This window comes from Mobula hypostoma, chromosome X2 (genome assembly GCF_963921235.1).
Source record: "Mobula hypostoma chromosome X2, sMobHyp1.1, whole genome shotgun sequence".
Classification (NCBI taxonomy): domain Eukaryota; kingdom Metazoa; phylum Chordata; class Chondrichthyes; order Myliobatiformes; family Myliobatidae; genus Mobula; species Mobula hypostoma.
The window spans coordinates 35,608,516-35,633,745 of NC_086129.1; the positions used below are offsets into that span (position 1 = coordinate 35,608,516).

General features: G+C 45.3%; 1 protein-coding gene across 1 annotated transcript in view; it reads right to left on the reverse strand.

The window, feature by feature from the left end:
• Positions 1-18,281, reverse strand: part of mpzl3 (myelin protein zero-like 3) — a 29,990-nt gene extending 11,709 nt beyond the window's left edge. The window contains exons 1-2 of the mRNA XM_063038788.1: positions 17,986-18,281; positions 16,771-16,928 (exon numbers count right to left, since the gene is read on the reverse strand). Coding sequence (XP_062894858.1) covers positions 16,771-16,928; positions 17,986-18,250 — 423 coding nt within the window. The 5' untranslated portion in view covers positions 18,251-18,281. The remainder of the gene's footprint in view (positions 1-16,770; positions 16,929-17,985) is intronic.
• Between the last annotated feature and the right edge of the window lie 6,949 nt (positions 18,282-25,230).

Below are 25,230 nucleotides of genomic sequence, written 5' to 3' on the forward strand. Positions count from 1 at the left end.
GCGCGCTCCCATGTCCCAAGGACCCCTCAGCTGCCCCAAGTGCCTGTGTGAGCTTTACTCATTGTAACCTAAAATATCATACTAAAATATTACCATTGCTAGTGCAAATGGACATTAATCAAATTGTGAATGAACAAAATGTAAGAAAATTAGGGGGGAGGTGTCCAGTGTCTATTAATATGCTCCACATTACTGTGGGTCCCACACATCCAGGAGGATATGTAGATAGTCCAACAAGAGGAGGGGCTGTGCTGGACCTGGGGTTGTGTAATGAGCCTGGCCAGGTGACCAACCTTTCAGTGGGTGAACAATTAGGGTACAGTGACCGGGTCGAGACAACAGAGACTTATGGAGAAGAGGAGTTCTCCACCTGGACTGCACGTGGACATACCCGACCAAAACTTTTCCATGGAGGGCTTCCAGACCGTTCGGGCTGACCGGAAGTGCACTGAGAGCGGTAAGCGTAAAGGAGTTGGGGGCTTGCTGTTCTTGTTAACAACGGATGGTGCAATCCTGGTCGTATTACGATCGAGGAACGTGTTTGTAGCCTGGATATTGATCTTTTGGCTGTTGGACTCCGGCCATATTCCACCGAGATGCAACACTGGGCGTCATCAGAGGTTGTTCCTGCCTGTGGCCATCGAACTTTGTAGCTCCTCCTGTGGAGGGTCAGACACCCTGAGCCAATAGGCTGGTCCTGGACTTATTTCCATCTGGCATAGTTTGCATATTGTTGTTTGATGTTTGTGGTTTTTGTATTTCTATATTTATGCTCTATTCTTGGTTGGTGCAGCTGTAACGAAACTCAATTTCCCTCAGGATCAATAATGTCTATGTCTATAGATAAGGATAAGTACGGACCTTGCGGGAGAGTTTTAAACTGGAGCAGGGCAAATTACAAAAGCATTAGGCAGGAACTAAGGAGAGTTAATTGGGAAAAGTTGTTTATGGGCAAGTCTACGTCTGACATGTGGAGGGCATTTAAAGACCAACTGCACAGGGTACAGGACAGGTATGTTCCGGTCAGAAGGAAGGACAAGGATGGCAAGGTAAGAGAACCTTGGATGTCGACAAAGGTGATGAATTTAGTCGAGAAGAAAAAGGAAATCTATGTAAAGCTTAGAAAGCTAGAATCAAACAGAGCCCTTGAGGATCATAAAGAAGCCAGAAAAGAACTCAAGAAGGGAATTAGGAGAGCAGGAGGGGCTGTGAAAAGTCCTTGGAAAGTAGGATTAAAGAGAACCCCAAGGCATTCTATACATGTTCTTTCAGTAAGAGCAGGAGGATAACTAGGGTGAGGGTGGGACCACTTAAGGATAAAGGGGAACATTTGCTTGGAGAGTATGTGGGTGAGGTCCATAATGTGTATCTTACATCAATATTTACCAAGGAGATGGACGTGTAGGATAGGGAGATTAGTGCTGACAGTATTAATAAGCTGGGGCATTTTGAGGTAAAGGGGGAGGTAGTGTTGGATCTCTTAAAGGGCATTGAGGTGGATGTCCCAAGGGGGTGATGGAATATACCCTAGGTTATTGAAGGTGGCAAGTGAAGAGATTACTGGGACCTTGACCAATTACTTCATGTCCTCTCCAGCCACAGGTGAGGCCCTGGAGGACTGGCGAGTAGCTAATGTTGTTTCATTATTCAAGGGAACAAGGGATAATCCTGGAAACTATAGACCGGTGAGTATCACGTTAGTGGTAGGGAAGTTACTGGAGAGAATTTTCAGGGGTAGGATTTATGAGCTTTAGGCCTAATTAGGGAGAGCCACTGTGGCTCTGTGTGGGGCTAACTTGATTGAGTCCTTTGACGAGGCGACGAGGGCGATTGATGAAGCTAGACCTGTGGATGTTGTCCACATGGGTTTTAGTAAGGTGTTTGACAAGGTCCTCATGCAAGCTCATCCAGAAGACTGAGATACATGGGACGCATGGTGAATTGGCCATTTGGACTCAGAACTAGCTTCCCCACAGAAAACAGAGGGTAGTGATCAAAGGGACTTATTCTAGATGGAGGTCTGCGATTCATGGTGTTCTGCAGGGATCTGTGTTGGGTCAGGCTGGTTATTATATGTGTAAATGACCAGGATGAAAATGTAGAAGGGTGGGTAGTAAGTTTGCAGGTGATACAAAGATTGGTGGTGTTGTGGATAGCATACTGGTAAAGAATACAACAGGATGTAGACCCGTTGCAGGTATGAGTGGAGAAATGGCAGATGGGAGTTTAACCCGGACAAATGTGAAGTGTTGCACCTTGGTGGGTCAAATGCAAAGAGACAGTACACTGTTAAGGGCAAGATCCTGAACAGTGCTGATGAGCGGAGGGAACCCTGTGAAAGTGGCTACTCAGGTTGATAGGGTGGTTAAGAAGGCATATGGCATACTTGCCTCTATTAGTCGAGGCATTGAGTTCCAACATCAGGAAGTTATGTTACAGCTTTATAAAACTCCGGTTAGGCTGCATCAGGAGTATTGCATACAATTCTGGTTGTTGCACTATAGGAAGGACATCAAGGCTTTGGAGAGGGTGCAGAAGAGGCTTACCAGGATGTTGCCTGAATTAGAGAGCATCTGCGATAACGAGAGGCTGGACAAAGCTGTTTTTTTTTTCTCTGGAACAGCACAGACTGAGGGGAGATCTGATAGAGCTTTGTAAGATTATGAGAGACATAGATAGATTAGACAGACAATATCTTTTTCCAAGGATTGAAATGTCGAATACCAAGGGGCATGCATTTAAGGTGAGAGGTGGTAATTTCAAAAGGAAATGTGAGGAGCTCCCTTTACACAAAAAGTGGTGGGTGCCTGGAATGCTTTGCCCTGGGTCGTGGTAGAGGCAGATACATTAGAGACTTTTAAAAGACGTTTAGATAGACACATGAATGTGAGGAAAATGGAAGGATATGGACATTGTGTAGGCAGAAGAGGTTAGTTAAGTTAGCCATTTGATTACTAATTTAATTGGTTCAGCACAAGATTCTGGGCCAAAGGGCCTGTTCCTGTGATGTACTCTTCTATACTCTAACTCAATCTCCCGGCTAATGAAGGTCAACACACCACATGCCTTCTCAACCACCCTATCAACTTGTGCAGGAACTTTGAAGGATCTGTGGATTTTGACCTCACAATCCCTCTATTCCTCCACGCTGCCAAGAATATGGCTGTTAACCTTGTATTCTGCCATCAAATTTGAGTTTTCAACGAGAGCCTCTCTACACTGTTCTGTCACTTCTCCGCCCAGCTCTGCATTCTATCAATGGGTCATTGTAACCTACGTCAGCCTTCCACACTATCTACAACACCTCCAACCTTCGTGTCATCTGCAAACCTATTAACCCACCTTCCACTTCCTTATCCAAGTCATTTCTAAAAATTATCAAGAGCAGGGATCCCAGAACATATCCCTGTGAAAAAATACTGGTCACATCTCTTTCCATTTCTTGCATATTTGCCTTCGATCTAAAAGCCTCTTAAACACCACTATCATATCTGCTTCCACCATTAATCCTGGCAGCCCATTCCAGACACCTACCACTTTTTATGTAAAAAAACATGACCCGCACATCTCTTCTAAACCTTCCCCCATTCACCTTAAGTGCGTATCCTCTACTGGGAGAAAGATTCTGATGCTCCAGAGGAAACAACCCAACTTGGTCCAGTCTCTCCTTGTAGTGACCTTGTGAAGCCTACACATCCTTCCTGTGATGGGGTAACCAGAACTGCGCACAATAACGTCACTGACACCAAGCAGGCTGGGTAAGTAGATAAGTTCTAAAAGCTTCTCATGATTAGGTGTTGTGGGTCCAATCATGAGTGCTGATAGAGACATGAACTGAGGGGTAGGGTACTCCGAGAAAAAATACTATTGTCGACAGGGAATAATGGACCAATAAAAGGTACCCATATAACAATGTTTCAAACAGTTGTGTCAATTTTAGGTATAAACTGTGATTAAATAACACCCATAATAAGAAACACTCAGAATGTGTAGAACGGATATTGCAGAGAGAATAAAATGGGATGAATGTAGAGACACTGGAAATAAGTTCTTGATGATCAGTATGGACTTGGTTAGCCAAAGGACCTGCTTCACTGCTGTGTGACAACAATGATTCAACCAGAGGTGAAAAGAGTTTACAAGATTAAGATAAAAAAAAAAGGCAAGATCTAACTCACATAAAGGGCTGGAAGTTTTAAACAGGAGGATAGGAAGAGAGGCATGGATTCTGGGACAAGACGAACTGTGGTGGAGTATCAAATATGTCTATTGCTACAGTTAAAGGATAAAGGCACACCAAAGGGTGTGGAGAGCGTTGGTGTAAGATATTATTATTCCAAGAACTAGAACTGAAAGTAACTTCATACAGATCACTTGTTGGCTTGTTTTGGGATCTCCGAGGTATGTGGGAGGGGAATATCAGAGAGGCTGAGGAGAATTCTTTCATAATTTGGGTGTGAAGAAGAGGCGTGTGGGAGAACTGGAATGTGCTAATCCATTGTACTTCTCCCCCACCCCAGCCCCCAAAGGACGGGCAAGGAAAAGCCAGGAAGTTATAGCCTGCTTAATCTCTTACAGCAGTTGAAATCACGACACAGTTGAATTAACATGTTCATGCTTGCTAGTGCAAGCAAGTTAAAGCTTGACACAAACAAGAGGAATTCTGCAGATGCTGGAAATTCAAGCAACACACATCCAAGTTGCTGGTGAACGCAGCAGGCCAGGCAGCATCTCTAGGAAGAGGTACAGTCAACGTTTCAGGCCGAGACCCTTCGTCAGGACTCGGCCTGAAACGTCGACTGTACCTCTTCCTAGAGATGCTGCCTGGCCTGCTGCGTTCACCAGCAACTTGGATGTGTGTTGCCTAAAGCTTGACACAGGTCTTTTAGGATAAGCTGATAAGCTACAGCATCTCCTGTTCTGTGTAACAAGCAGGTACCTGGCTGTGTCCCTGGTTGTAAACCAGCTTTACTGTGGTTGCAGTAAAAGAATAGTAAACAAGAACAAACCATTCTCAACTTACACTGTGATTTATAAGCTGTTAATTATACTTCATGTCTTATGGGAAAAAGTCAACGCCCAATGAGTGTACAGTAAAATCACATAAAGTAGTACAATGACTAACAACCAATCAAACTTTTGAGGAATGACTGTTGGTCAGGACGCTGGGGAACTTTGTCTGGCGGAGGAAGCAGAGAAAGAGAGAAGAGGGCAAGCAGAATTTTGTAGCCAGGAGGGAGGAAAGGGAAAGGGGGAGAGGGGATAAAATACAGAAATCAGTCAATCCTTCACTCTGGTTATATATTTTTAGCAAAAGCTCATTTTACTTTCTTATTTTGCATTTTTTAATAACACAATCTGGTTCATTTTGGAATTTTTTACATTATAGTGGATAAATTTTGAACTATAAGAGTAAACTAAGTTGACTTTTTAGATCTCCACTGAACTCTAGATGATTTATCTGAAGTAGAGGTTCCCAGCCTGGGTCCACAGACCCCGTTGGTTAATGGTAGGGGCCCATGACATTAAAAAAACTCCTAAAACTGCTCTAAAACTTCTCACTGTAACTATAAACACCACCCTCATACACTTGCTTCCACTGTGGTTCCGTAGGTTCTGCAGTTGTTCATGAGGCCAATGTGGGGCTGCAAGACTCTACCCCAGCAGGTGCCTTTCAGAAAGGTAGGTTGGTCAAAGGTGTGCTCCTTGCATTGGAGCTGAGATGCAGCATTACCAGAAGAGGTAATCCGAAAAGTGTCAGGCCAGTGACATGGCCTTGCTCAATGCCAGTCTGCTCTGAGGTTGGGTCTGCTGGGTAAGATCATGACCAGCTTGCTGCTACGCAGCAGACATGAAGTTGAGATGACTATCTGGTGGGCATTCAAACCTGAGAAGACTCAATAGTTCCTTTCAATTGATGGAGCCAAAAGCTGAAGGGAGGTGAAAAAAGGTGATGCATCGCAGTTGATTTAGATCTCTGCATTGGCATAGAGTAGTTCTTTGGCCACTGGGACGAGATGATTGAGAAGGACCAAGTGATAATTTTACCTATGATAGATAGCGGTGAGACCCCTTTATAGGCAGCACAAGGTTTGTGTCCTTTTTGTTTGGATGGTTCCAATGCATCTTTAAGGACCCCTGAAACCTCCTTCTCTTCACAGAATCATTTGTGACTGATGCTACTCTCTGTCAAGATTTAGAAATATCATCTAGTCCAGAGGCTGCGTTTTGCAGTTGACACACAGACATTTCAACATCTTATTTGTGAAGACTATTCAAAGTTCAAAGTAAATTTATTATCAAATTACATATATGTCACCTTATACAACCCTGACTGACATTTGTTGTCTTGTGGACATACTCAATAAATCCATAATAGAATAATAACCATGATAAAATCAGTGAAAGTCCGCACCAACAGGGCATTCAACCAGTGTGCAAGCAACAACAGACTGTGCAAATACAAAAAAGAAAGAAATAATAATAAATAAATAAGCAATAAAATATCAAGAACATGAGATGAGGAGTCCTTGAAAGTGAGTCCATAGGTTGTGTGGAACAGTTCAGTGATGGGGCAAGTGTAGTTATCCCTTTGGTTCAACAGCCTGATGGCTGAGGGGTAATAACTGTTCCTGAAGCTGGTGGTGTGAATCCTAAGGCTCCTGTACCTTCTTCTTGAAGGCAGCAGTGAGAAGAGAGCAGGACCTGGGTGGAGAAGGTCTCTGGAGATGGATGCTGCTTTCCTGAAATAACATTTTGTATAGATGTGCTCAGTTGTGGGGAGGGCTTTACCTGTGATGGACTGCACCGTATCCACTACTTTTTGTAGGATTTCCTGTTCAAGGGCATTGGTGTTTCCACACCAGGCTGTGATGAAGCCAGTTGATATACTCTCCATCACACATCTAGAGAAGTTTGTCAAAGTTACAGATGTCATGCCGAATCTTTGCAAACTCCCAAGGAAGTAGAGGCGCTGTCGTGATTTCTTCATAATGGCACTTACGTGCTAGGCCCAGGACAAGTCCTCCAAAATGGTAACAGCTAGGAATTTAAAGTTGCTGACCCTCTCCTCCTCTGATCCTCCGATGAGGACTGGCTCATGGACTGCTGGCTTCCTCCTCCTGAAGTCAATAATCAGCTCCTTGGTCTTGCTGACATTGAGTGAGAGGTTATTGTTGTGGCACCACTCAGCCAGATTTTCAGTCTCCCTCCTCTATACTGATTCGTTACCACCTTTGATTCAACCTACGACAGTGGTGTCATTTGCAAACTTAAATATGGCATTGGAGCTGTGCTTAGTCACACAGTCACAAGTGTAAAGTGAGTAGAGCAGGGGCTGAGCACACAGACTCGTGGTGTACCTGTGCTGATGGAGGTTGTGGAGAGGTTGTTGCAAATCCGAACAGACTGGGGTCTGCAAGTGAGGAAATCAAGGATCCAGTTGCACAAGGGGGTATTATGGCCAAGGTCTTGAAGCTTATTGATTAGTTTTGAAGGGATGCTGGTTTTGTGTGCCGAGCTGGAGTCAATAAAGAGAATCCTAATGTATGCATCTTTGCTGTGCGGATGTTCCAGGTTTGAGTGAAGAGCCAATGCAATGCTATCTGCTGTGAACTTGATGGGCCAGGAGGCAAATTGGAGCAGATCAAAGTCTCTTCTCAGGCAGGAGTTGATATGTTTCATCACCAACCTCTCAAAACACTTCATCACTGTGGATGTAAGTGCCACTGGATGATAGTCATTGAGGCAGGTCACCATGTTCCTCCTGGGCACCAGCGTATGTGAAGTCTGCTTGAAGCAGGCGGGTACCTCAGACTGCCAGAGTGAGAGGTTAAAGATCTCAGTGAACACTCCAGCAAGTTGATCAGCTCAGGTCTTTAGTACTCGGCCAGGTAACCTGTCTGAGCCGAATGCTTTCCATGGGTTCGCCCTCCTGAAGGCTATTCACACGTCAGCCTCAGAGGCTGAAATCACAGGATCATCAGGGCCTGTGGTTCCTCCATGTTTTGATGGTCACGGTGAGCATAGAAGGTATTGAGCTCATCGAGAAGCGAAGCCCTGCTGTTGTCCATGTCGCTTCATTTAACTTTATAAGAGGTGATATGATTCAAGCCACAACTGTCAGACATCCCTCAGTGACTTCAGTTGAGTCCGGAATTACCACGTTGCCTGTGAGATGGCTTTCCAGAGATCATACCTGGACCTCTTGTAACTCTCTTAGTCCACCTGACTTGAATGCCTCTGACCTGGCCCTCAGCAGATTGTGGATCTCATGGTTCGTCCAGGGCTCTGATTGGGGAAGACTCTATACAATCTTGTGGGGACACACTCATCTACAACTGTTTTAATAAAATCCGTGACAACCATGGTGTATCCATTCGGATCCACAGATGAGACCCTGAACATGGCCCAGTTCACCAACTGTTTCTCTTTGTCGTCCTAATGTCTGGAGCTTTGCTCGTTAGCCTCTGACTGTATGCAGGTAGAAGGTTTCAAAGAGAGAGAGGCATGGGGACTAACAAGGTGTTCTTTCATTGGCTGTCTGTCTGTCCTTCATAGTTCATCTCCTCTCTTGCTCTTAAGAGTGTGCCTCTGGGCGATCGGGCTTTGAAGAATCTGCAGTGCATGGTTACCAGGCAGTTACTAATTCTCCTGCCCTCCTCCCACCCACCAATTGTTCTTAAATCATGGGTTTTCTGTTGGGCCTTGGACTCTAGGAATCTGTAGAGATGCTTTTTCTCTTAAGGTGTGGTGGAATTTCCAATTTAATAAACCCTTGAGTTTATTAGAACTCCAATAATCCAGTATCCTATTGTTCGGAAATCGTAATAGTCCAGGATCTGACCCACTGGGTTCTATTTTCCATTTTCCTTTACGCTTACTGGGGCCCCGTTTCCTGCACTCCCTTTAAGTTTTTTGGACCCTGTTTATCACAGTTCTTTAAATTCATTGTGTAATATCTAAAAAAAATAGTGAATTAAAAATAGTCCTCAGTGGGAATAACATCCAAGGGTCAGGAAAATCTGCCAATCTGACATCACAGTCCCGATGGTGCTAGGTTATCAGAGTTTCGTTGTCGCTCCTGGTTTCCTGCTTATTCTCATCAACAGAAATGAGTCTTTTCACTGGGTAACTTCAGGGATTGCAGATGCAGTGGCCACACTGTGTTGCAGTTGACTGCGGCCTATCATGTTATTGTTGAGGTGCTGTCTGAAAGGAGTTATTTCTGTATTTCAGTATTGAATTTTCCCATGGAAATATTTCAGTCACTGTTCCTATTGTTTTCAGAGCAACTGATGGAGATAATAGTGCAGATGGGCAGATGTTAATGGTACATATCGCGTCAAAGGTAATGCACACGTGCTGGGGGCAGCCCACAAGTGTCGCCACACATAGCAAGCCCACCATGCACACAGGACAACACAGGCACAAACAACAGCAGCAAGAGAAGCCCCACTCCCACCCACCCGCACATCGAGACAGGCCTGCAACCCCTAGGACAGGCCACCCCCTTCAATCCGTGGCCAGGCAGGCTTCACAAGAATTCTGAAGTATTACTTAACGTTGCTGAGGCTCACCTCATGGGCCTCATCCAGAACGACCACACTGATTGAGACCAGTGTCCTGCAGGATCTCCTGCAGCAAGGAGCCATTGGCTGTGTACTTTATCGTAGTGTACACTGGGGGGAGCCACTGAGACACCAAATGAGAAAACACACACTAAAGCCCACCCCAGGAAGATAACCCCTGACCTTTTGCCCATTTTGCCCCTGCAACAGATGTCGTCCCCGTTCTCTGTTCCTCATGTGCTGCGCCCTGTACTGAACAGGAGCTATTTGACAGGCAGGGAGGCAATCCTTCAGCAATCCCCTTGTTAAACTGAAGTGGTCATAAAACACTCAGGTTGTCAAATCAAGTGGTTTACAGCTCCTCAGCTCAAGTATGTTTTGATTGCCATAGGATTGTAAATCCTCTCTTATCAGCTTTGAAGTTTATGAATGGATTGGAGTTGAGAAGCAGATTTCGGAGCCTCACTTAACCACTGTTTCGAGCAGATATAGAGGGTTACCAGTGCTCTTGGAGGGGCAGTGCTGAGGGAGCACAGGGACATCAGAGTGGTGGTGCTGAGGAACGGGGCTGTCATCTGAGTTTAGCACAGGGGTACACACAGGACACCAGACCGACCCAGTGGGTCAGGCAGCGTCTGCGGAAGGAGACAGACAGTCGACGTTCTGTCACCTCGACTGAAAGGTGGAACAGGGATAGTCAGTATGAGGGGAAGGGGTGGAGCAAGAGGTAGCAAGCCATTGGTGGATCCAAGTGAGGAGGGTTGCTAGGCAGATGGGGGAGAGGAGAGTATAAATAGCGACAGAAGCTGGGAGGTCTGACAGGACGTTGGACTGACACAGCGGGGAGTGAGCATACCATTTCAGGACAGAGCCATCTGACATTCCTTCATTCTCACCCCTCTGAAAATGCAGTGCTCCTTCATCAAAGCCCCTCCAAAATCTCGGCACTCCTGCAGATTGCCCCAGGGAGCTCTGCACTGGGCAGTTACCGGGGGAACAGGGCAAATGGGAGTGGTGCGGGGGGGGGGGAGGTGCATCCTGGTCAGGAGGGCTGATAGCCAGATGAGGAAGAGGGAAGTTGGAGTAGTGCCAGGATCTGGGAGATGGAGAGCGATGGGGAGGGAAGATGGGAGTGGTGGAGAAGCGGGTGGATCCAGATCAGGAGGGGCAATAGCCAGACAAGGGAGAGGCAAGCGGGAATAGTGCCAGGATCTGGGAGGTGATAGGTGGAGTCGACAATGGTCTGAAGAGAATAGGAAAGGAAGGTGGAGAGGGCAGATGGGAGTGTTGGGAGAGGGAACCAGTGGGAGGAGGGTGTGGGTGATAGCCTGACGGTTGGTGGCCAGGAAATACAGCGTTTTCCATGAGATCGTACTATCAGAGGGCTAACACAGCCCTGTACTCCCTGCAGACTTCCCTTCCCACAGCAAAGGGCCACTGGCAGGAATGCCGAGATCATGGAGGGACTTTGTCGAAGGAGCAGTGAACTCCCAAAGCCATGAAAAGGGAGAAATGTTGGAGGCCCAGTACTGGAATAACACTATTACTCCCCTCAAGCCAGAGATGAAACCCATGTTTTGTGCGAAGTCTGAGGTTTGGACTGCATTCCATGTCCACCAACTCCACACTTGCCCTCCCCAGTCACGGCTATTATGCAATTATCTATCACATGAAGCAGCAGCATTTGCTGAGATAAGAACTAAACAAAAGAAACCTCACTCAACACAGTCCAAAACAAGCCAACAATGACATCAGTCTGTGCACGATCAGACTGGGTAAGTATGAGGCCCACATCTCCCGGTATGCGACCAGCTGGGCTGGGCCAGTCTGAGGATGTTTTCTGATAAAGCCCACCATCAACACGTAGATACAGCAACTGGCTTCAGGAAGGAAGAAGCCGATTACACAGAATGAACAGCAATTAAACAAATACAAACAAAGAACATCAAAAGATATAACTTCACTCAAAGTGCCATAGTCAGCCGGTGACACAGAAAATTACGCAGTGGAGTAGATGCAGAAGACAGCAGGGAATGAACGTTATTAAGAAAGAATTTGCATTTACGTAGTGCCTAACAGGATTCCAGAATGTGCTGAAGTGCTTCACAGCCAATGAACTAATTTATCATTGAAATACACGAAACCACTTTAAACTCAAAAATATCCCACATACATAAAATCATGGAACTACAGAATAGTTATGACACAAAATGAGGCCACTTGACCCACTGTGTTCATACAAGGCCTCCTCCTGGTTTTCCTGCCCCCTCCTCTACTCTCTTATCTGCAGCTTTGCAAATCTTCCTTCGCCATTTCCTTACCTATTCCCTCTCAAAAGCCACATCTGAAGCTGCCCCCACCACATCTGAAGCTGCCCCCACCACATCTGCAGGCAGTTCATTCCAAGTCATCTGCACTGAACTTCAACAGCCACGTGCCTGCCCATCCACCAGCCTCTCTATAACTTGTTGCATTCTATCACTATACCCTGTAGATCACAACACTACATTGTAAATGTCATTATGTTTTATGAAGGATGTCAAAATTCTGCGCTATTTACAAATTTTAAAAAAGTACCTTATAACTCCAAGACTAGTTAATTAATAATGATTGAAATAATAATCTTAAACTCACTGAAGATCAGATGACTGTCATAACTGAGTGATGACGATCAACCAGGATGTCAGAATCCCTGGGGGGTGACACGGTAGTGTGTAGTGGTCAGCACAACGCCTTACAGTACCAGCAACCGGGGTTCACTTTCCGCCGCTGCCTGTAAGGTGTTTGTACGTTCTCCCCCGTGACTGCGCGGATTTCCTCCGGGTGCTCCGGTTTCCTCCCACAGTCCACAGTTTGGTTGGTAGGTTAATTGGTCACTGTAAATTGTCCCGTGATTAGGATAGGGTTAAATCGGGGGGTTGCTGGGCCAGAAGGGTCTACTCCACACTGCATCTCAATGAAAATAAAATTAAATTAAAAATCCCCACTCTTTATGAAAATAGTGATGCTTAAGGGGCAGGTATAGTTTTGTTTAAAACATGACACTGCCAAAGGAATGGTGCTCTGTTAGAACTGCTCCTCTGCACAGTACTCAGCCAATATTATCCCATTAACTTTAGCTCACTTAATTTGTGCCACTCCTCAGTCATAAAAAAAGCACCCTCTCAACGTTGCCCCTCACAACTGTGCAGCTCTTCAGTAGTAGTGCCACCACTCGACTCAAGGAGTGACTCGACCCAAGGGCTTTTTTTATCGATGGGTCCTCAGGTGATGTAGGGGGGGGCGCCACGGGTCTTAATCCGGGATGTTAGGATGGATTCCCTTAATGAAGGACGCCTGCGTGTGATCTTGCTTAACGTGGGAGGCTGATGCACGGGCAGACACTACACTATCCTTGACAGATTGGGGTCAGGATCCAGTGACATGGAATGCAAGACGACTCGTGATCCTTCACTCCTACAATCTTCCACCAACTTCACTGCCTTAGTGAAGTGTCCTCACCTTCTGCCATCTCCACTGTTGAGGTCTTGGTTGGATTGCTCCTTGGACAGAACCTCCCCGTTGACCTTACCCCCATGGGTGACCCTACCAGTGCCAGATGGCTAAACTCTAAATGGCAATACTCTCGGGATCTCAGGAACTTACAAGCTCCTCCACCATGACAAGGTGGCAATCCTTCAGTATTGTCCCTGCAATGATAGTTCCCTGTCAACAATGCTGTCCTTGTTTGGGACTGTCCCTCCAACAGTGCAGTGCCCCATTCCCTCAGGAATTACTCAAGGGCTGTGCACTGTCAAGTGTTGCCCACCCCTCTTCCTTTCCCTGCTTCCCCCAACTGTACAGCACTGATTCTGAAGTCATTATGTTTGTTCAGCAAACACTTTACTGCTGGAAATTTTCAAAAGGAATAAACAGAAATGATCGATCATTTACATTTACAGTAAACTCCAATAATCCGGCATCCAGTTGTTTGAAAATCGCGGTGGTCTAGCATCTGGCTAACTCAATAGTCCAGAACCTGAAATGAGTGCAAGCAATTCTGCAGCTAGAGTGGGTGTTGGGGTCTGGAATACCAGGGGGTCAGGACCATGAGTAAGTCCATGGCCACAGTCGGGCTCAAGAGTACTTGTTTATGTTTTTCCATTCCCGTTAATCTGAGTTCACTCAAAAATTTATCGTACCAATATGACAAAAAGAAAACAATGGAATAATAGTGCGTTGTGGAACATTATCAGGACAAACGCCAAATGTTTGGAAAATCTACTATGTGTTTAAGACTGATATCATAAGAACATTTTCCAAGCATAGAATACAAACAGATGTTAGCACTGATGACCAGAAGCTTGGCCAAGGAGCATTTGTAAAGAGCTTTTTAAAGAAAGAAAGCGATGTAGAATGGTGGGGCATTAAAGAACCTAGAAATTAAGAGAAATTTAGATAAATACATGGATTGGAGGGGGATGGAGGGGTATAGTCCAGGTGAGAGTCAATGGGACTGGGCAGAATAACAGTTTGGCATGGACTAGATGGGCCAAAAGGGCCAAAAAGTCTGATTCTGTGTATGACTATCAGATCAGCTGAAAATGCTACCATTTGGTTAACATTTCCATCTGGGACCCTTCACCGTTTTCATCAGACCAGTCAGTTCTGTTAAGGCCTCCTATTTTCATATCTCCAGAAGATTCAATCACAGCAGGAAAGCTTCTTCAACCTTCTCTTCACCATTATGAGAAGACTCAAATTCACATCACATGTCAAAGGCTGCCTGATCCTGGGAGGAAGACATGCATCAAAGCTGGCAATCAGACTTTGGAGAAGACAGGCACCCAGGTACAGGAAAAAGTAAAGCTGCTGAGATCATACTTTTTAATTAAACTTCATAATATGTTTAACTATCAGCTGCAATCAAACTCACAGCATAATTTAGGGCAAACAGCATAATTGAGATGAGCTCAATTACATGATTGTTATGGTTGTAGAAAGCAAGTTTCTGTTGTAATGGCAACTCTGAATTATATTTTTTGTTAACTTTTCCATTTCAGCTTCACAAATACTCAAAAAGCAGAACAATGAGTCACTGACTCCACTCCAGTCTGACCTTTTACGTCATAATGTGCCTGAAGTAATCTCATAAATTGCAACATCGAATTCCTGAGTCTCAGCAGTTGCTCAGGACTCAGCTGCAGCCCTGCTGAATTTGAGACACCAAACTACAGGAGGAATGTCAATGATTAAGACAGGGTGCAGATGCATTTACCAGAATGGCAGCAGGAGAAATCCTCTACCTCAAGCAAGCATGGGAAATTAAATATTAAACACAAAGTGGGTTTGGTACAGTAATTCTACATACACCTCTTCCATTGCCTCGTGGGCCAATTTCCAAAGCACAGATCTGTAATTGGCAAATGGGCCAGGGATAACGAGAAGGCAAACTTTTCTTATATACTGAGTTTCATTCTGTAATGCACTACAGGTCCTCCCCAGCTTATGAAAGCCTGAATTATATACAGACTATTGAGCATTCAGATCAAAAGGATGGATTTGCCAGCTGTAGAGCAGCAGGCATCTTTTGCCATGTGGGAACTCTGCGGCCGCTGTTCCAACTTGTGAGCTACCCTGGTTAAGGTGGGACAGAGTCCTGCCATCCTCAGGTAACTAGCAGGTTCCATTTTTACAAACGTCCACAAGCTGATTTTATCCATAGGTTAAAAATGCAAATAAAAATTACTCATAGTAATGGTGATGACTGGCATGAAGAGCACATAAGAATGATAAAACAGAACATGCAGAGAAAGAGGAAACCAGTTCTACCATTTGTAGCAATGAACATTTGCATGTACATCAGACTTTTCAGCTTAATAAGATAAAATTTTATTGACATGTAGAGATTTCCGTAACCTAGGGACAGCCTGAATCTGACAGAGATGTTCAAAATAAATTCCAAAAAATGAATTTGGAATTGGATAAATAATTTAAAGTTTAAAAAATTGCACAGATATAGGGAAAGAGCATAGGATGGCTAAAGGGTTAACTTCAGAAAGACATCAATAGGTACTGTATGACTGACCAAAAGCCTTTGTTTATCACTGCATTGATACAGTTTTACCAGAGAAATATGGTTCTTCCAGGGAAACAGAAATATTCAGATATACGATTTTGTTTGACATTTCAAGCAGTTCTTTGGGCGATTTATTCCTGGACTCCTCTAATCTACCTTTGTTCCAAATTTCTTATCGGTAGGAGGGAAATTATTGGAGAAAATTCTGAGGAACGGAATTAATCTGCACTTGGAGGATCAGGGGCTAATCAAAAATAGGTTACGTGGCTTTATTAAGGGAAGTTCCTACCTGAATGATTTTTCAAGGAGATGACCGAGTCTGTCGATGAGAGTAGTGCTGAGTGTGTGCTGAAGGCACACACTCAACGATTCAGAAACAGCTTCCTCCCCTCTCATTTCTAAATAGACATTGAACCCATGAACACTACCTCACTACTTTATTTCTGGTTTTGCATTACTTATTTAATTTAACTATTACATATAGGAATATACACACACGTGCACACACTGTAAATTTGAAAAATGTGATGCATTGCATCAGAATAGATGGTAAGACCCTGGCAAGCACAAAGGGTTTAGAGAGCACCTGAGGAAATATTTTCTCAGCTGAAGGTCATTAAATTCTGGAGCACGCTGCCTGAGGCGGTAGTGGAATTGGGTATCTTCACATTTAAGAAAATATTTAGACAAGCACTTCAATTATCAAAGCAACGAAAGCATTGGGCTGACTGCTGGAAAAACAGTTGGTGTGGACATATACTCAGGGCCAGCATAGAATGTGGGCCGAAGTGGCTGATTCTGCACTCTATGGACTCTCCAACTTTCAATACTCTTTCGAAAATTTTCATTGATTCATCGCAGTTTTCAGGAAAAAGTTCCAGATTTCCATTAACCCACATTAGAATGTAACAATGAAAAATTGTCAAGAAGACTTGTTGCAAATAATTTACACTATACTGAAACACTCACCATATTTCTTGTTGGAAGAAAGTGATTATCTATATGTCTTTTCAAAAATCTTTAAATTGAGCAAGAAAGTACAATCAAACCCATTACGAGCAAACATTGTCACTGTACATCAATTCTATGAAATGCTTTCTCAAAAAAGGTACCATTGCTACCAACATTATCAATGATACTCACACCATGCTTTGATCCGCCACTTGCTGGTCGGAAAGACCAATTCACTGTCAGACGCTCTGTGATGGGAGAAGACGTCTTGAATTTACAATTCAGTTCTATGTCCTCTCCAATGAAGCCTCTGACCTTTGATGGCAAAGTAATTTTGATAGAAGCAGCACCTGTTTTGCAAAGAATGCAGCAGTCAACACTGAGGGGAAAGACTTAACTAGTGCAATATAGTTTTGTATCTATATTAACCTAACACAGATGACGTAAACTGACTGACACACGCAGAATGCTGGAGGAACTCAGCAGGCCAGGCAGTATCTATGGAAGAGAGTACAGTCGACGTTTCGGGCCGAGACCCTTTAGCAGGACTGAGAAAGAAGGGGGAAGATACCAGATTACTGTACTTTTTTCCATAGATGCCGCCTGGTCTGCTAAGTTCCTCCAGCAATTTGCGTGTGTTGCTTGGATTTCCAGCATCTGCAGATTTTCTCGTTTGTGATGTAAACTGAAATTGTTTAAACTGTGATTAGGCAAATCCTTGACATTCAATAGCATATAACAGTTCGAGTTCAGGAGCAAGGTTATTGTTCTGGCAGTTTAAATTATAAAAGTGAAAATGGAAAACATTCAGCAGGCCAGGTAGCACCTGTGGAGAGAGAAATGGGGTCAAGGTTTCAAGTCAAAGACTGACAGAACTGGGAGAGAGAGAAAACAAGCTAGTTTCAAAGTTGCCAAGGCGGTGGGGAAGGGAAGGATGGATAGGGCAAAGAGAATAGGTATGATGGGGCTAGGCCTGGAGAGAGGATGAATGGGGAAGGGAGAACGGGGTGGGGGGGGAGTGGTGAGGGATGGACATGGGCAACAGGAAGGGATGAAGGGGGAGATGAGAAGCTAATGGGAAGAAGGAGGGTTGGTAGGAGGAGGAGGGTTAAGAAAGAAGTTGAGGAGGAAGTTGGATTGATGTCGAGGAGGATATCTCGAGCTAGGGGTGGAGGGATGCATCCCGAAGAAGAGTCCTGGGCCGAGGTGGAGACAGTTTTAAGAGAGGTGCTGGGGGGGGGGGGGGCGAGGAGAATGACGAACGTTTCAGCTCTGTGTCTTGGGACTGAATCGGGATGTTTAAAACGAAAGCAACCCCGGAAATGAGGCGAAAAGGTTCCTCACTCCGGCGAAGTTTGCTTCAAGTTTTACTCTGGGTCCCGGGCCGCTGAGGCGCCCCAGACTCACCTGGAAGTAGCAACAAGGGGAAGAGCAGCAGGGCAGGGATCCAGTGTGGGGTCCGATCAGGATTCAGATTCTGAAACCTCAGGCTCATTCCGACCCTGATCGAAGCGACATCAGGCGACAGCGGAAGCAAAGGCAGGAAACGCGTGTCCCAGATGAAGGAGGGAGGAGACTCAGGTGCAGTCCTGGCACAAGCGAGTCGCCTCGCTGATCGGACCTTTCCCACGCCGCCATACCCCATGAGCAGCTCACGATCACGCAGTGACATCTTCACTGCCTAAAGGTGCCACTAAATACACCAGTCCCCCGGTAGACAGAGACACCTTGGCCAGCACCGCTTTCCTTTGCCCCAGGCAGCGGGCATACTTTGTTCTGATCCCTTTCCCAATCTAGGCAGGAAGGCACGGTTCAGTGTTATCCTTTCCTCTTGCACGAACAGCAATACGATTGAACGTAAGAAACACAAGAAACAGGAGCAGGAGTCGGCCGTCTGGCCCGTCGAGCCTGCTCCCCCGTTCAATAAGCTCATGGCTGATCTGGCCACGGACTCATCTCCATCTACCTGCCTTTTCCCCATAACCCTCAATTCCCCTACTGTGCAAAAATCTACCCAACCTTGTCTTAAATATATTTACTGAGGTAGCCTCCATTGGGCAGAGAATTCTACAGATTCACCACTCTTTGAGAAAAGCAGTTTCTCTCCATCTCTGTCCTAAATTTACTCTCCCAAATCTTGAGGCTATGACCCCTAGTTCTAGTCTCACCTATCAGTGGAAACAACTTTCCTGCCTCTATCTTATCTACATCTTTCATAATTATATACGTTTCTATAAGATCTCCTCTCATCCTTCTGAATTCCAGTGAGTACAGTCCCAGGCTGTCATAGGGCGGTGGCTGGGAACGGACCCAAGTGCAAGACACAGACACTGAAGTACTAGGGACAGGACTAGGATACAGGGTGAAGGCAAGGACATGGACAGGAAAACCAGGAACCTGGAACAGGACTGGACAAAAGAGCTACGAGCCCGGGCTTGGACTCCAAGCCAGAGACTGGACTAGGACCCAGCACCTGGGTCTTGCCTCTGGCTCGGACCCCAGAACTAGGCAAGGACGAGGCTTGGCTGGCAGGCAGGATGAGGCTGGAGTCTTAGAGACTTGAGGCGAGGCTTGGCAGGAGGCAGGAGACTTGAGATGAGGCTTGGCAGGAGGCAGGAGATGAGATGAGGCGAGGCAGGAGGCAGGAGACTTGAGGTGAGGCAGGTGGCTGGATTCGAGGCGAGGCTTGGCAGGAGGCAGGAGGTTGGAGTCTTCAGGCTAGAGGCTAGAGACCTGAGGCGAGGCTAGGCAGGAGGCTGGAGTCTTCCGGCTTGAGGCTAGGCAGGAGGCTGGAGTCTTCCGGCTTGAGGCTAGGCAGGAGGCTGGAGTCTTCCGGCTTGAGGCTAGGCAGGAGGCTGGAGTCCTCCGGCTTGAGGCTAGGCAGGAGGCTGGAGTCCTCCGGCTTGAGGCTAGGCAGGAGGCTGGAGTCCTCCGGCTTGAGGCTAGGCAGGAGGCTGGAGCCCTCCGGCTTGAGGCTAGGCAGGAGGCTGGAGTCTTCCGGCTTGAGGCTAGGCAGGAGGCTGGAGCCTTCCGGCTTGAGGCTAGGCAGGAGGCTGGAGTCTTCAGGCTTGAGGCGAGGTTTGGCTCCTCCTGGGCAGGGCGCGGATCATCTGGGCAGGGCATGGATCACCACCCGACAGAGGCAAGGGACAGGAGGGGACAGAACCAACCACAGGTAACGGCAAGACAGCCTGGCTTACCTGGGCAGAATCAAGGGACAGGAAGGGAGCTAGGTACAGGGTGGCTCCAGGACAAGACTGCAGGCGAGACGAGGTGAGAGTTACCAGCAAGACAAGGCAAGGCTTCAGGCGAGGAAACAGAAGGCAGGGGAAGGGATACAAAGAATAAGGACAAGAACAATCCAGCAGCCAGGCCCTGGTCTCTGGAGGTATTAATGCAGCCAGCCCCAGCTAGCATCAGCTGACTCAATTAGAGCTCAACGAGACAGAAACAGGGTAAACAGGAAAACCTGGAGCAAGGGTCGATGGACCGGACCGTGAACCGGAATACAGACTTCACGGACCAGACCATAACACAGGCGACTCAATCTCTCCTCAGTCTAATCCCCTCATCTCTGGAATCAACCTGGCGAACCTCCTCTGCACCGCCTCCAAAGCCAATATATCCTTCCTCAAGTAAGGAGACCAGAACTACACATAGTACTCCAGATGCGACATCACCAGTACCCTGTACAGTTGCAGCGTAACCTCCCTGCTCTTGAATTCAATCTCTCGCAATGAAGGCCAACATCCCATTTGCCTTCTTGATAGCCTGCTGCACCTGCAAACCAACCTTTTGTGATTCATGCACAAGCACTCCCAAGTCATAGTCATAGTCATATTTTATTGATCCCGGGGGAAATTGGTTTTCGTTACAGTTGCACCATAAATAATTAAGTAGTCATAAAACCATAAATAGTTAAATAGTAATATGTAAATTATGCCAGTAAATTATGAAATAAGTCCAGGACCAGCCTATCAGCTCAGGGTATCTGCCCCTCCAAGGGAGGAGTTGTAAAGTTTGATGGCCACAGGCAGGAATGACTTCCTATGACTCTCAGTGCTGCATCTTGGTGGAATGAGTCTCTGGCTGAATGTACTCCTGTGCCCACCCAGTACATTATGTAGTGGATGGGAGACATTGTCCAAGTTGGCATGCAACGTAGACAGCATCCTCTTTTCAGACACCAGCGTGAGAGAGTCTAGCGATTCCTATTTTAGGTAACATATTTTTTCCTCCCTCTTTTACGGATCGCGCTTTTCAAACTTGGAAGACTAAGGGTATTTTACGGTTTTTGGATTTATTTTTAGATGGTTCCCTTATGTCTTTTGAACAATTATCTAATAAATATAACTTATCAAGAATACATTTTTTTAGATATTTACAAGTTAGAAATTTCCTAAGTACTATACTTTCTTCCTTTCCAATGCTTCCTCCTACATATATTTTAGATTCGATAATTAACCTCAATCCATGTCAGAAAGGTGCATCGGCTATGATTTATAATATTATTATGAAACTTAGGAAAGCTCCATTTGATAAGATTAGGGTAGATTGGGAACAGGAATTGGGGCTTACCATTTCTGTGGATGATTGGGGGCAGATTTTACAATTAGTTAATACTTCCTCTATTTGTGCTAAACATTCCCTAATTCAATTTAAAGTGGTTCATAGAGCACATATGTCCAAAGATAAGTTAGCGCGTTTTTACTCGCATATTAATCCTTTCTGTGATAGATGTTCGGGGCAGATAGCCTCTTTAACTCATATGTTTTGGTCTTGCCCTACTTTGGAAACTTTTTGGAGAGATATTTTCAATATTATTTCTAAGGTATTAAATATAGATATCTCTCCTCACCCTATTACTGCTATCTTTGGACTACCTAAAATTTCTAGTAATCTTTCCCCTTCAGCCCGTAGAATGATTGCATTTCTTACTTTAATGGCGAAAAGATGTATTTTACAACATTGGAAAGAGCGTAATGCTCCAACTACCTTTTTTTGGTTTTCTCAGACGATTTTATGTTTGAATTTGGAGAAAATTAGAAGTAACCTTTATGATTCTTCATTTAAATTTGAACAGATTTGGGGACCTTTTATTCGATATTTTCATTTAATGTAATATTTACCCTTCTTGTTTTTTTTTCACTGTTTTTAATGGAGGTCGGGATTGAGGACGTGATTTTAAGTTTAACTCTGTTTGGTTTCAAGTTAGCCCATTGCTTTGCCTTGCTTTTAGTTAGTTGCACAGTGGGTTTTTTTTGGGGTTTTTTTTTTCTTTTTTTTCCATTGATATATATAAAATTTAGTATACTATTATGTTATCTTGGTTTCTTATGTTTAAATTACATTGTTTGTAGTATTTTTTTTGGTATTGATACCTTTTGGAATTTTATTATACTTTAACATTGTATTAATGTTTATATGGCTTACCTTTTTTGTATACTTACTCAATAAAAAGATTTAAAAAGAAAGAGAGTCCAGTTCCATCCCCACAACATCACTGGCATTACGAATGAGTTTGTTGATTCTATTGGTGTCTGCTACCCTCAGCTTGCTGCCCCAGCACACAACAGCAAACATGATAGCATTGGCCACCACAGACTCATAGAACATCCTCAGCATCGTCCGGCAGATGTTAAAGGACCTCAGTCTCCTCAGGAAATAGAGATGGCTCTGACCCTTCTTGTAGACTGCCTCAGTGTTCTTAGACCAGCATGCTGTAATCTTTTACCATTTAAATAATAATCTGATCTTCCATTTTTCCTTCCAAAGTGGATGACCTTGCATTTACCAACATTGTACCCCATCTGCTAGACTACATTTTCCCAACTACAGATGTTAAACTAACTACTTATAGTTACCTGCCTTTTGCCTACATCCTTTTTCGAACCTGTTTATTTTGTTGCCTCCCATTGGGGGGTGGTCCAGGCATTCCATCTTTTTTCAATATGGCAGCTGGAAGTCCTTCTCGACCATTGTAAATGATAGAAAGACTCAAGCTATCCTCTGGTCTATATGATGACACCTGGGATAATGCAGCCTTGTTTCTGTGCTGTCTGTGATACATGATTGAGCCTTGAACCCACAAATATCTGATTCTAGGGTGACTTTAGTTTGAGCCTAATACGCCAAATCAGCCAAGGTATAATTACTGGAGGAATTGGTTCTAATAGCTGACCCCATTTGGCTTTTCCAGTAACCGTGGGGCAACATTCAATGAAGAAGATAGAATGAGAAACTGTTGAGAGATAAGCAGGCTGGACATTTACTATCTAGAGTCTAGAAGAAAGGGATGTGAATGAAATATTCAAATATTCACAGGATTTGAATAAGAGTGAATGCAAAATTGATGTTTTCTCTGACTGGGGCTTCCATAACCGGACACCATGGTCTCAGTACAAAGGGTCGGCCATTCAGCAAGGAGGTGGGAATAAAGTTCTTCAGTTTCGGAATTCCCTCCCAAACGGCTGTGGAGGCTCGGTCAAGACTGAGATCGATAGATTTTTGGATTTTTGAGGAATTAAAAAATGGAGCTAATACTGGAAAATAGCAATGTGCTGAAAGATGAGCGCTGAACTTACGGCAGAGCCAGTTTGAGCAGATGAACAGCCATTCCCAGCTTTTCCTATGCTGAGGCTGTTCCGCCATTCAGCAAGATCACAGGAGATTGACAATCTAACATCACTCTCCTTGGCTTCATCTCCTTTTGAGGAGCAAAAATGTGTTGTTCTAAATACGGATATCTTCCCATACTTCACTACAAAATGGTCATGGTCTCCTTTGAAGTTTGTGTCCTCTGCCTGACGTCCTGATGTGCACATGCGCCAGTCGTGCATGCAGCCGGTTACAGTTGCTCTGTAATTTCTTACTTTTAAACTTTAACTTAGTTATTTGTTGTATTTTTTTTCTCACGGTAACAGGTTGAAGCTGCTCCCTCTCTAACATGCTGGTGGAGAGAGTTTGACTTGTTTTTTTAGTGCTGGAATTAGTTACTTTCGGACACGTCTCATTAGCGTGGCAGCAGGATGGCCACATTGTTTATTCCAGGGACCAACTGATTGCGCTCATGCCGGCCGGTTTAGCGAACAGAGCAGCGGACATCCCGGCTGAAATCTGGAGGAAAACACACAGAGGATGCAGAGGGGGATCAAAAAGGCGAGGAAAGAGGACTGGGTCGAGACAAAAGAGGCTTATGGAGAAGAGAAGTTATAAGCCGTGTCTCCCCTCTCTCATCATGGGAAATGTGAGATCGCTGGGGAATAAAATGGGCGACCTGATGGCGCTTGTCAGGAGTCAGAGAACATTTCGGGAGAGCAGCTTCACTGAGACATGGCTGCACAAGGACATACCCGATCAAAGCGTTTCCATAGAGAGCTTCCAGACCGTTCGAGCTGACCGGAATTGCACTGAGAGCGGTAAGCGTAAAGGAGGGGGGCTTACTGTTCTGGTAAATAACAGATGGTGCAATCCTGGGCATATTACGATCAAGGAACGTGTCTATAGCCCGGATATTGAACTTCTTGCTGTTGGACTCCGGCCATATTATTTGCCAAGGGAAATCTCACATGCAATTGTGGTTGTTATGTACATCCCTCCCTCTGCCAACCCGACATCAGCGTGTAACATCATTTACACCGTCATAGCCAGATTACAAACCCAGCACCCGAGTGCCCTCATTACCATCTCGGGTGACTTCAACCAGGTTACCATGGCTAGAACACTGCCCAACTTCACGCAGTATGTGAGCTGTACAACCAGAGGGGAGAGGACTCTGGATTTGATGTATGCTAATGTTAAGGATGCATACAGCTCCTCTCTCCTCCCCCCATATTGGGAAGGTCAGATCACAACCTGGTGCATCTAAAACCCTGCTACATGCCTCTGGTGAAGAGTAAACCTGCAACCTCGAGGACAGTGAGGAAATGGTCGGAGGAGGCTTATGAGGCGCACCAGGGTTGTTTTGATGTGACAGATTGGCAGGCACTCTGTGAGCCACATGGAGAGGATATTGATGGGCTCACAGAGTGCATCACTGATTACATCAACTTCTGTGTGGACTGCAATGTTCCGACAAGAACTGTCCTTTGTTATTCAAATAACAAGCCATGGGTGACAAAGGACATTAAGGACATCCTGAACGCTAAAAAGAGGGCGTTTAGAGATGGAAATAGGGAGGAGCTGAGGGCAATACAGAGGGACCTGAAAGCCAGGATCAGGGAGGCTAAAGACAGGTACAGTAGGAAGCTTGAGTGGAAACTCCAGCAGAACAACATGAGAGCGGTCTGGAGGGGGATGAGGACCATCACTGGGTTTCGGCAAACTAGCAACAGAGGAGCTGAAGGCAGTGTGGACAGGGCCAACGAACTTCACCTGTTCTTTAACAGATTTGACATTGTGGCCCAGTCCCATCCCCCACATGAGCCATCTGTTGTCGGCCCCCAACCAACACATATTCCACTCTCCCCTCCTACCCCTCCTCACAGTCCCCCACCCTGCTCTCATGACTATACCCCTCCCCCACACAAAACCACCACGGTGGGCTTCACAGCTGAACAGGTGAGAAGACAACTGAAACATCTCACCCCAAGCAAGGCTGCAGGACCGGATGGTGTCAGTATCAGGGTGCTCAAAGCCTGTGCCCCTCAGCTA